This window comes from Prionailurus bengalensis, chromosome B4 (genome assembly GCF_016509475.1).
Source record: "Prionailurus bengalensis isolate Pbe53 chromosome B4, Fcat_Pben_1.1_paternal_pri, whole genome shotgun sequence".
Taxonomy (NCBI): domain Eukaryota; kingdom Metazoa; phylum Chordata; class Mammalia; order Carnivora; family Felidae; genus Prionailurus; species Prionailurus bengalensis.
This window is the reverse complement of record NC_057358.1, coordinates 89,166,713-89,179,927: the sequence shown is the minus strand read 5'-3', so window position 1 is coordinate 89,179,927 and position 13,215 is coordinate 89,166,713. Positions and strand designations below refer to the sequence as shown.

At 43.2% G+C, this 13,215-nt stretch overlaps 1 protein-coding gene across 1 annotated transcript in view; it reads right to left on the bottom strand.

Moving 5' to 3' along the window:
- SRGAP1 (SLIT-ROBO Rho GTPase activating protein 1) overlaps positions 1-11,428 on the bottom strand; it is a 285,374-nt gene extending 273,946 nt beyond the window's left edge. The window contains 1 exon segment of the mRNA XM_043564797.1: positions 10,284-11,428. Coding sequence (XP_043420732.1) covers positions 10,284-10,350 — 67 coding nt within the window. The 5' untranslated portion in view covers positions 10,351-11,428.
- Between the last annotated feature and the right edge of the window lie 1,787 nt (positions 11,429-13,215).

Here is a 13,215-nt window from a genome sequence, read left to right as displayed (position 1 = left end):
ATCCGTTGCTCCACAGTGTTTCAGGATGCAGAGTTCTGATCCATTCCTGGGAAGAGTGTAAATACCCAGGATTTGGAGAAAAGTCTGACATTACCTAGTAAAGTTGAACATGCTCATTCCTTATGACTCAGTAAGTATACCTAGAGAAACGTACACCAGGAGACACCTATAGGATATTATTATTCATAATAGCAAAAAACTACAAATAACCCAAAGGTCATACCGAGTGGATAGACTACTATTTTTACACACTGGAATAAATACACCAATGAAAATAAATTAACTACAGCTGCACACATTCATGTGGATTAATCTTAGTATCATAACATTGAGTGAAAAATGGAAGTCATAAGAACACTTAAAATTTTATTAGGAAAAATTGTAAACACTCTCAAAAATAAGAGAATAATATAGTGAACCCCACATACTCAATGATTATTAATTCATGGACAATCTTATTTTATCTGTATTCCTACCTATTTCGCCTTCCCCCAGATTATTCTGTAGCATACCCTAGACACCATAATTTCACCCATAAATATATCAACATGTATACTCAAAAGATAAAGATTTTTTATACATGCCAAAATACTATTATTTTAATTTTTTAAGTAATATCAATTTCTCAATACCATGAAAACATCTGGTACATGTTCAAACTGCTCTGTATTTTTTTTTTACATAATCTCTATGCCCGTTATGGGGGCTCAAACTCACCACCCCAAGATCAAGAGTTGTATGCTCTACTGACTAAACTAAGACTGGTGCCCCTAAACAGCTCTGTATTCTTCATGTACAAACATAACATACAACAAAACCATAAAGGAGGGGCGCCTGGGTGGCTCATTTGGTTAAGCATTGGACTCTTGATTTCCGCTCAGGTCATGATCTTGAGGTTCATGGGTTTGTTGGGTTTTTTTAATGTTTATTTATTCATTTTATTTTTATTTTTTATTTTTTAAAATTTACATCCAAATTAGCATAGAGTGAAACAATGATTTCAGGAGTAGATTCCTTAGTGCCCCTTACCCAGTTAGCCCATCCCCCCTCCCACAACCCCTCCAGCAACCCTCAGTTTGTTCTCCATATTTAGGGGTCTCTTCTGTTTTGTCCCCCTCCCTGTTTTTATATTATTTTTGCTTCCTTTCCCTTATGTTCATCTGTTTTGTCTCTTAAAGTCCTCATATGAGTGAAGTCATATGATTTTTGTCTTTCTCTGACTAATTTCACTTAGCATAATACCCTCCATTTCCATCCATGTAGTTGCAAATGGCAAGATTTCAATCTTTTTGATTGCTGAGTAATACTCCAGTGTGTGTGTGTGTGTGTGTGTGTGTGTGTGTGTATACACACCACATTTTCTTTATCCATTCATCCATCGGTGGACATTTGGGCTCTTTCCATACTTTGGCTATTGTTGATAGTGCTGCTATAAACATGGGGGTGCATGTGTCCCTTCGAATCAGCACACCTGTATCCTGTGGATAAATGCCTAGTAGTGCAATTGCTGGGTCAGAGGGTAGTTCTATTTTTAGTTTTTTGAGGAACCTCCATACTGTTTTCCAGAGTGGCTGCACCAGCTTGCATTCCCACCAACAATGCAAAAGAGATCTTCTTTCTCCACATCCTCTCCAACATCTGTTGTTGCCTGAGTTGTCATTGTGACAGGTATAAGGTGGTATCTCAGTGTGGTTTTGATTTGTATTTCCCTGATGATGAGTGATGTGGAGCATTTTTTCATGTGTCGGTTGGCCATCTGGATGTCTTCTTTGGAGAAGTGTCTATTCATGTCTTTTGCCCATTTCATCACTGGATTATTTGTTTTTTGGGTGTTGTGTTTGATAAGTTCTTTATAGATTTTGGATACTAACCCTTTATCTGATATGTCGTTTGCAAATATCTTCTCCCATTCTGTCGGTTGCCTTTTACTTTTGTGTATTGTTTCCCTCGCTGTGCAGAAGCTTTTTATTTTGATAAGGTCCCAGTAGTTCATTTTTGCTTTTGTTTCCCTTGCCTCCAGAGACATGTTGAGTAAGAAGTTGCTGTGGCCAAGATCAAAGAGGTTTTTGCCTGCTTTCTCCTCGAGGATTTTGATGGCTTCCTGTCTTACATTGAGGTCTTTTATCCATTTTGAGTTTATTTTTGTGTATGGTGTAAGAAAGTGGTCCAGGTTCATTCTTCTGCATGTCGCTTTCCAGTTTTCCCAGCATCACTTGCTGAAGAGACTGTCTTTATTCCAATGGATATTCTTTCCTGCTTTGTCAAAGGTTAGTTGGCCATATGTTTGTGGGTCCATTTCTGGGTTCTCTACTCTGTTCCATTGATTGGAGTGTCTGTTCTTGTGCCAGTACCATACTGTCTTGATGATTATAGCTTTGTAGTATAGCTTGAAGTCTGGGATTGTGATGCCTCCTGCTTTGGTTTTCTTTTTCAAGATCGCTTTGGCTATTCGGGGTCTTTTCTGGTTCCATACAAATTTTAGGATTATTTGTTCTAGCTCTGTGAAGAATGCTGGTGTTACTTTGATAGGGATTGCATTGAATATGTAGATTGCTTTAGGTAGTATCGACATTTTCACAATATTTGTACTTCCTATCCAGGAGCATGGAATCTTTTTCCATTTTTTTGTGTTTTCTTCAATTTCTTTCATAAGGTTTCTATAGTTTTCAGTGTACAGATTTTTCATGTCTTTGGTTAGATTTATTCCTAGGTATTTTATGGTTTTTCGAGGTTCATGGGTTTGAGCCCTACATCAGGCTCTGAGCTGAAAGTGCAGAGCCTGCTTGCCCTCTCCCTGCCCCTCCCCCGCTTTCTGACACACACACACACACACACACACACACACACAAACTATAAAGGAAACTATAAAATAGTCATAAATTGTAAAGAAAATAAGGGAGTGACTTTAATACTAAATTCATCAGAATTGTTGGGGGGGGGGGGCAGTCCATGGGATGAAGGAAGATTTGTCAGGAAAAGGGCAACATGGGATTTCTAAGACACTGAAAATGTTATAATTCTTATCCCCCATAGCTAACAGCTCAGGTATTCATTTTATTTTTTTAGTTGTGAATAATCATTGTCTATACCTATTTGTATATACATTTCACCAAAAAAAGAAAAGAGAAGTTGCTATTCCTAACAGACACACACATGCACACACGCACGTGCACGCACACACACACACACACACACACACACACACACACACTAGCTGAACTCAAAGCAAAGCAAAACCAAAATATATCACTAAGTTGTAAGCAAACCAGAAGTTTGAAACTGTGCTGTGGACAAATGTGATCAGCAGAGGTTCAAGCCAAAGATCAAGTCTTGCTTGGATTTACTTTGTCCCATCCCCATCCTGAAAGAGGGTAGAGCTCAAGGTGAGATTCTGGCATTAAACCAGTTGACGTACCAAGGTATACTGCCAAAAACACAGGAAGTACAACATATACCGAGAAGGAAGAGAACCAGAAATTCCTTCCACCATGCATTACAGCCGACTATGTGCATGTGAAGCTCAGCCCCACTCATGCAAAGCAGCCACAACAGTGACCTGCACACCATGAGCACTCTAACTGGTAGCTGCTGGTGTGATTATTTTTCATTCTTATTATTTCACCATCCTTTTATAGTCTTTTTTTTCAACTATTATATTTCTCCAGGTGCACCTGGGTGGCTCAGTCAGTTGAGTGTCTGACTTCACTTCAGGTCATGATCTCCCAGTTCGTGAGTTTGAGCCCCATATCGGATTCACTGCTGTCAATGCAGAGCCTGCTTTGGATCCTCTGTCCCCCTCTCGCTGCCCCTCCACCACTTGCACTCTCTGTCTCTCAAAAATAAATATTTAACAAAAAATAAAAAATAAATAATAAATAATAAAATATTTCTCCATACCAATATGTTCTTCAAAAACTGTTGGGGCACCTGGGTGGCTCGGTCGGTTAAGTATCTGACTCTTGATTTTGGCTCAGGGCATGTCTTACAGCCTGTGGGATTGAGCCCCTCACTTGGTATTCTCTCTCTCCCTCTCTCTCTCTGCCCCCCCCTCAAAATAAATAAACTGAAAAAAAAAAAAACTACTGTTAATGACTGCATAACATTCCATGTGTATGAGTTAGTTAACCATCCCCAGTGGAATTTAGTTAACCATTCCCCACTGTTGGACATTTAGTTTGGTTTTAACTTTATGACTTTCTAAAGAAGTTACACACTACTTGAATTCAGTTTAGTTCTGTGGTAATACTTTATTGGACACCCTCCATAATTTTCAATGATCACCATGTTAACTTATACTGTAAAGGAATGATAATCCCAATATCACTCTACCCACTCAATAAATATTTAATAAAGCCCTGTACTAAAAGGTATGAAAGATACATAAATAATAAATTCTATTGTCATAGTACTTTCTGTTATATGTCAATTATACTTCAATAAAACTGGAAAAGAACAAAGTACTGTCTCATGAAGAATCAAATTCACAGTTACAAATTAATTCTTCACTTCCATATTGATTTAAAAAATATATTTTTCTCAAGACCATGAAATTAAACCAGTGACTTGATTCGATGTCATAAGAATCCTTTTTACCACCAGTAAATAAAATCTGCTGACTGGACCACAGTTTTCACTTCCCATAAAATGTCACTGAACAAAGGTAAAGAAAATTTAAAACAAAAGTTGCAAGCCAACACACGGCAGCTCAGGAAGTAGGCTTTTAGGCTCTGTTACTTGGATGAAAAATGACAACAAAAAATCCACTCATAAGCTGCTGGGGATCTCTCTGGTTTGCCTACCACATTTCCCTTTTTATATACGCCATTCCAAAAGTACATGGGACTTTATCAGAATGATTAAAGATTCGCCCACTTTGGGATTTATTCCGGTAGCAGGCTGGTGATTACTTATTTGAATTTCAAAAAGCTCATTTAAGTCAGAATGTAACAAAGAAGCAGTTGAAATATAAAGAAAACTAAAATTAAACAGACAAGGACTAATTTTTACTATTTATTATGTGCAAGCCTGTGACAAAGCTTTCCACAAATCACCTCATTGAAACCTTAGAAAAACAAGAAGGTAAGTACTATTATCAGCCCCATTTTACAGATGAAGAAATGGACTCTCAGAGACCACGCGTGTGATCAGTGGCAGGGCTGGATGACTAACACCAAAATCTGTGCTCTTAAGCATGATGTTCTCTTTCCTCCCATCCTGAAATATCAACAGGAGTGCATCTATATGTTGTCAACAAAGTAGAAAGTAACTCCAGACCAACAAACAAAGACTTTCAAATGATTAAAAGTGTTCTCAAATAACGATCCCTGATCCCACCTTTTACCTCAAAAACTGAAAACAAAAATAGAGTAAGGAGATATACAGTTTACTCTCTTTACCTTAATTTTTAATTGTCTGAACCGAAGTGGAACGGGTAGCATGAATGAAATCAGAAAAGGGTCTGGTGAAGCTACAAAGCAGACTCGCAAACCAGAACCAGAGTTGAAAACGTGTGCCCCCTATATTGGTCAACACTTCACAAGAGTAAGCAAACCAATCTCGATTGCTAGAACTGAGATTTATCATGCTGTAGCACATGCCAACTTGCATCTGTATTTCAGAAGGATGTGTTCTGCTCAAAAATTTCTCCCAAACTATTCCTTAATAGATTTTGAAGTTCATGAAACTAATCAGGGTTTCCGGGCAACGTAACAGGGCTTACTACAACTAGCTGGCATTAGTTTGACCAAAATTTCAAGCAAGTTACAGTTGTACATATTCACCATATTTTTTCCCCTGATCTTAAGGCAAGCATGTGAAGCCGCTGCCCGCACATTGTGGTTTCTTGAAATGATCTTGGTGAAAAAAACAACTTAGTTATGGCTAATCAATTTAATTAACTCCTCCTGTTAACAGACCAGAGGCGTTGCTGTTCTCTTCTAGGTCCAACTAGGATTCCTTCAATGAATGTAAAGTCTAAATAGTGAAGTGTTCTATCTCCTGCTGTACTTTGTGAGGAATCTAAAAGTAAATCATTGTTCCTGAAAACAAACGACCTGGGTTTTTAGCCCCAGGTATGTTAATTGTGTAACTCTATCATTATGCTTCCTTGCATCGTATAAATGAATGGGTTGGACAGGAAATGTTTCATGTCCCTCCCAGCTATAAAGTTTTAATTCATAATTTAAGTTGTTGCTGTTTTCTATTACAGGTTACGTGAAAGGACATCAGATGCAGACACAGGTTCCATATTAGTGACAGCAGCACTTTTTCCTGTTGAAACCCACTGCATGACATGGGGTCATATCAAATTGAATTGGCATTTCCTCGTGTTCCATCTGCTACCAAAATGTACTATTTGTAGTTCAGGCAGCAGAGTGGTCGAAGAAGAACAGATTTTCTTGGCACTTCCTGCACATATGGCATGTAGATGAGTAGGAGATTATCCCTGAGAAAATACTGCAAATAATAGCTGTCAATTCTTAGCAACTAACAACATGCATTATTAAAAACAAACACAACCTCTCGTTCATGAGTTCCACCTCACAAAATGTGTCTTTTGATTCTTTTGGCTCCCATATGGGAGCTAGTAGTTTTTTTTATGTGAGCCACAATACTTTTGCTGCAGAATTCAAAAATTGCATAGAATACTAAAATCCAGATAATCTCCAAACCTTCTGTTAGCCAGTTGTTATGATCTTTTCTACTGCTAAGCTTTTTGCCAGAGATGCTAACAAGTAACAGTCAACTGATAGGAGTTTCATACACTTCTCCAGACAAGTAGCTTTTTAAGAGCCCCCACAAACAAGAGATTAACTTCTCTGGATTCTAAATCTTTGAGAAGTCGGGGCGCCTGGGTGGCTCAGTCGGTTGAGCATCCGACTTCAGCTCAGGTCACGATCTTGCGGTCTGTGAGTTCCAGCCCCGCGTCAGGCTCTGGGCTGATGGCCCAAGGCCTGGAGCCTGCTTCCGATTCTGTGTCTCCCTCTCTCTCTGCCCCTCCCCCACTCATGCTGTCTCAAAAATAAATAAATGTTAAATCTTTGAGAAGTTGACTAACATGCATGAAATAGTCTTTCTTCTCCTGGCTAACACACTCCTTTTAAATTTAAGGGGGGGGGGGGGGGCGCCTTCTGTCCCTGATTTAAACCAATCTATTCTTTGATAATGTGTATAATTCACAATTCTACCCCCTCTTACAATTGTGTGCTATGCTTTTCTGAACACGGTTTTATTATTTTTCTGTATTCCCTATTGCATTACATTTTAATTTTCTGAGAACTCAAATAATGTATAGTGTTTGCGAACTGATTATTTTTCTTAAAAAGTGAAAGCAAAGGTGATTCCCACCCCCGCCCCACCAAACCAGGTAGTAAATGAAACACAAAAGGCTTGAAAATTTTTCTAAGTTATTAATATGAATTAACATGACATCTTAGAAATGAGGGAATCCAAACTCCTTATCTTATAGGTAAGACAACCAAAAGTCAGAAACTAAGTGACTTACCATGACATATCTAACTAGATGTATTTATGGTTTTATACGTAAAATTACACACTGTCACCTATGATGGTTCTTTCCACAGTTGAGAACAGCTCCGGGAAGTCTGTTCCTAAAACATGTGCAGGCAGCCACACTGGCAAAATCCCACATCTGGAGTCACTCCTTGAGATCAAATCATTATCTCAGAAATTCTGAGATACGTGCAACTGGCATCAGGGAACGGGAGAGAGAAAAAAAGAACAATACTCCAGAGTATTAAGTTTTAAGTAAGAAGGGTAAAAAAAAAAATCACACATAATAAAAAATGACTCTTGAAATCACCCTTACCCAGAAAGTCACCCAGAGAGTCCGATATATATGACTTTATTCACAGGGAACAGACCTATGTCTTCTGGGTCCAGCACAGCTGGTTTTCTGTTAGCAATCAAACAGGCCACATTTCTTTTGTTTATCATCAGATGAAATAGTTGGCTGGAATTAAAAGAGGTAGTTGTTCCAAAACCACGTATCTTTAAACAGCACACTAGCACTCTGCCAGGGTAAGACGTTCACCCTTAAAGAGGGACTCAGGAAATACAACACAGAACCAGAGTCCTGCATTTCACATCCCTAGTAAGGAACCTACTGTCACTGCATGGGACAGCTTGGCCTCATGCACTATTTCACGGTCATTTTTGTCCCACTTGATCTTGATTTTGCCTAGAAGTGCAGGTGTACTGGTGCCCTTAAAGGTGTACGCGATCCAACTCCACTGTATTACCCCATTCCCATAACTGCATACGGGTAGGATGATGTGGGTTAGACATAGGATGTGTGAAAGCAGATAGTCTGGACGCAGGTCCTGATGAGAAGGGCAGGTCAGGTGTCAGAAAGAATCATACAGCAGCCTCTTTCAGGCTGTAGGTCTGTGTAAATGAGGAAGGTTGAAAGGACTAGGGATCACTTTCTATGGGGCTGAATTTGTTCCAAAAATAATCTTCACCGTGTTCATAATTTTTCCTCGCATTGGATTTGATAGACGCATTGTAAACATTGCAACACATCCCATTTTATTGATTTTTAATCAGTGTAGAGGGCCTATATCTCAAGCACATTAGTAATCATGTAACAATAGAATTCACACTCTGAAAGAAATTAACCATGAAACTATTTTTCATATAAGGACTTGATCATGGACAAATGAGCTTAGAACAGAAATAAGTAAGCCAATACTTGAAAGTGCATTCTGCCAGCCGGTGCTCCAGGCAGCAAGAAAGCCAGACTACCATCCCTCCATGATCTACCACAAAGAGCCATGTGCAAAACCTTGCACAAGGAATGGTGATGAGGAACAAGAGTTCCACCTTAAAATGAAAGGTTGTTCAGGCCGTGCTGGAGTAACATTAAGAGAGGTTCTGCTTATGAAAAAGTTTACCTGTCACTAAGGAAATAATTACTCCTCTGCTATCCTAACTTCCATGTCAATGTAACCAGTTGCTGTAAGTAGAAATTATCTTAATTACAAGCAGTTAAAAATCGGTTCCCTGAACAGTGTTTAGCTTACATCCTTTATAGGGGTTAGCCTAAAGGAAAGCATGAGTCCCTGGGCTTCCACACGGCCTTTGTTGGTGGCCTAGATGAGTGGGTCCAAATCCGCCCTCAGGGCATGGAGGGTCCACCAGGTCCTCGCATAGGACTCTGGGCATTTCCACAACTGGACCACACAAAAGAACACCCAGGCTGCTCCTGCCTTTCCCAAGGCAAGTAAGGAGTGCCTCTCTCAGCAGCCCTTTTAGAAGACTGTATCAGAAAAAACACAGGTGTCTGCAAAGCAATTGTTATGAACTTTGCAGTGAATATTCCAAAGCACAGCATCAACCTCAACACTCCATCCATTGTCTCACTAGGGAAAATCCACCCAGGAGAGACCACAGAAGATGAAAAAAACAAAAAAAGACAAAAAAACAAACACAGCAGAGATAGATGTTCATTAAACACTTCAACAGCAACACAAAATACTTGTACCAGAGAGAAAATCCATTTTTTAAAAACCCAAGGCACATTAAGTAAAAATGCTTAATCAACCTTAATTAGGTTCCTTCATTAGTTGACAATGTAAATGGACTGAAACTACCACTTAAATATCCAAACCTTCATTTTACATGCAAGTAGCTTCCAGCAAATGATAAAGCAATACTCCCGGGTGAGTGTGGAAGATGGCACTGAATTCTGGCCCATTATAAAGGAGGAGTCAGATTCCACTGGTCCCCGCTTGGTTTAACAGCCAGGCTTTCAGGGAGCTGTTTTCTAAACGGCGGACTCGCCCTAATAAATTAATAGCGAATAGCGTAAAGGTCTAAAATCGTCTGCACTCAATGAAGCTCCGGACCACTTGATGTCCAGACTTCAGGAAAATGATTCCTTAAAAATAACGTGACAAAGATACCAGTTAAAAAGAGTAACGAGGAGGAGGAAGAGGGTAACTGGCCAGGAACCACGGCTGCCGCCTGCCTCCCGTGTTAAGTTGCCCGGCTGAAGGTGGTGGTTAAGTTACAGCCAGTTCTCTCTCTCCTGGAGGTGCGCTCTAGGAGTCGGAGAAAGCCACCCGGTTTCCAGCTCCCCGTGGGCTTGACGGGACTGGGACGGGGATGGGCTTGCACGAAGCCCAGGGTGGCTCAACCAGAAGCTCTGGCTGTCCCTCACCGCCTTCCTCCAACGCAGACACCAAGTTAGAAATGCAACTCCTCGAGCACAATGACAAGAAGGCACACAAAAGGAGCAAGGCAGCCGCTCCCATCCTTACCTTTGACTTGACTTTCATACTCGGCTATGATCTCTTTGTCCTTCTTGAATCTGCTCGGAGTGGACATTATCCAGCTGTTCTGGGTCCGCTTTCAATGGGCAAGTTCTGTTCGGTCGTCACAAACCAGTCTCCTTGGAGAGGCAGAGAGTTGTACTCCCACACACGGGGAACCCGGAGGCAGCACCCACAGGAGGTAAAGGAGGAGGAAGACGAGGAGGCGGAAAAGAGGAGCGAGCCGAGGACTAGATTAACCCGGGCGCCGGCACCATACTCTCCGCTTCGAGCTGCCGTCGGTGATCCGGGAGGGGGGAGGGGGGCCTCGGGGCCGGAGAGGCCCGGCGCGCAGGCAAACTCCCGCGAGCCAGCGGCGGGGGGCGTCTCCCTGCCCACCCCACCCGGAGCCGGCCACTTCCTCTACGGCCGCTGGGCGGACGCGGGGTTCGCGCCGGCGCTCCGCACCATTGTTACAAACCCGCACCGGGCGCTCGGGGGCAGGGCCGGCTCTGGAGGGCGGACGCCGCGACCCTCCCTTCCTGCTCCAGCCGCCGGCTCCGGCGCTCGAGGGTCCCGCCCGGGCCGGGATGCTGCCGCCGCGGACGCCGCTCCCCCGTCGGCAAAGGCTGCCGCTAGCGCCCGGGCGGACGAGAGGAAACGTAATCCTAGAGCGAGTCCCTGCTGCCGGGCCGGAGGGCGGCCGCTGCGCGGTCTGAACGCGTCCTGGGCGCAGCACCGGCGGAGTTTAGATCTCGACAGCCGGCGCCGCGAGGGGCCTCTGCCTCCTTGGCCGCGGGGCGCCGACGCTACCTCTTTCTCCCCGTCCCGCTCTCCGCTGCTGCCCCCAGGAGGCCGCCGCTGCCTTGCACACTCGCACGCGCACCGGGAGGAGCCGCGCCCCCGGCGGCCGCAAAGTTGCCGGCGCGCACACGGCCCGCGGCTCCCCGCGCCCAGAGAGCGAGCTGCGGGCGGCGGCGGCGGCGGCCGGACGGGTCCCGCGGGGCCTGGCGAAGAGAGGCAGGGCTCGCGGGAGGGGCGGCGCCGTGGCCCGTGCCCTTCGCCCTCGCCCCGCTCGGTAAGGAAGCGCAGGCTCGTCCGGGAAGATGGATGCCTCTCTCGGCCCCCCGCGGCCCCGCCCCACGCGCCGAGCCCTGGCGGCCGTAGGCGACGCCCCCCGCGCCTCGCCGGGCTGGGGCTCGGCTCCTCTCGGCGCGCGGGGCAGACTGCAGCCTCAGCAGCTGGAAAGCCCCTTCCCCACCCGGGGCCGCCTGGGGTCGAGGCAGGGGGTTCTGGAGGGGCTTTTTCCAGAATCCATCGGAGAAATCCAGAGTTGGAGCTCTCCACGACGGGAGGGGATGTGAGTCCAAGACGTTGCACCCCAGTAGGAAAACTGGAGGCTCACTGAATTGTGAATGGCTTGGCTGCTGAAAATCAAAAGAGGGCGAAGCTTTTCAGTGGAGATGGAGAAAAATACTCATCTGGAACACAATATTCTCCCCATCCTGGGAGTAGCTCCAGGAGCTAGGGTGGTGGAAAAGGCGTGGTCCAGCTTTCTCACGGACACATTTACCACTTGGGACCTTCCCTTTCTCCTTTCCAATCACCTCGTACATAGTGAGGGTCTGGTTTATCAAAGCGATGTGTTCAGAGGCGTGTCCAGTATACAAATGTTTTCCCTGTAAGATCTAAACAGAGTAGGGATTTTTTAGACTTTGATCATTCATTCATGTATCCCGTGATAAACTTTCACGTTCTTACTGTGGGCCAAATATCAAGCTAAGAGCTAGGGACTCCGAGGTCAGGTCCCTGCTCTAAAGGATCTCAAAGTATATTGTATGTATGTATGTATGTATGTATAATAATACTGTAAGAGAAACACTCCTGGCTTTGGGAGTCCTGAAAAGGAAAAATGGGCTGCAAGAGGTTTGGCAAAAAGTGATATTTACACTGGATTTGAAGGGTAAATAGTAAGCAGTTTGCCGCCTCAGAGAGGGAAGGGGTTGCGTTCCATGGGGAAAAAGGAACATCATACTTTGGGGCAATTGGAAATAGAGTTACAAGATATCTTCCACTAAAATACCAGATCTCTGATAGGTGAAAAACATTTTGAAAATTTTTATATATTCCAACTGATAGTCTGTGCACGTTGTTTTTAATTGTGCAGCTTTTAAAATTTAATTTTTAAACATCTTTTTACATTATAACAACAGAATACAGGAATAAATTGTTTTTATTTTTTCAGAAAAATTTTAAAAGGCACCTAGCTGGTTCAGTCAGTGGAGCGTGCAACTCTTGATCTCAGGGTTGTAGGTTCAAGCCCCAAGTTGGGTGCAGAAATTACTTAAAAATTAAAATCTTTAAAAAAATATGTTTTTTTCCACAGTGCCAAAAAAGAGGTTAACTGCAGAACCCCTGACTGTCCTAATTTCATGTGGAACTAACTGTCTTATGTAAGAGTTGGGTGAAAAGCCAGAATATCTAAAGCAGAGAGGCTGGGAAGGAAGGTCAAGGTGAACTGGGAGAGGCCTCCTATACTGAGCTTTTAGACACAGTTCTGCAGACAACAGTGAACCTTTTAAGTAGAGTAGTGTCATGGTCACATAGGTGTTCTATAAAGATAACTGTTGGCAGTGTGGAAGGATGGATTGGGCATAGGAAGAGAGAGACCAGAGATAAGCAGCTTACTTTGGTGATTATTGCAGGCAAATATAAATGTGATTCATATCATCCATCCATGGTGCTATTGGATTTATCTTATATTTGCACTTGGGAAGTACAACTTGGCAATACAAAATGCAGCCCCTAGAAATGAAATATTAGCTGGAGGTAGACCTGAACCACTGTGGTAGGCACACGCCCCAAAGACTGAGTGCTCAGAGATGAATCCTATCTCTGCAGTTTTCCTGCGTGAGCTGATAAAAATTACTGCACCTCTCCA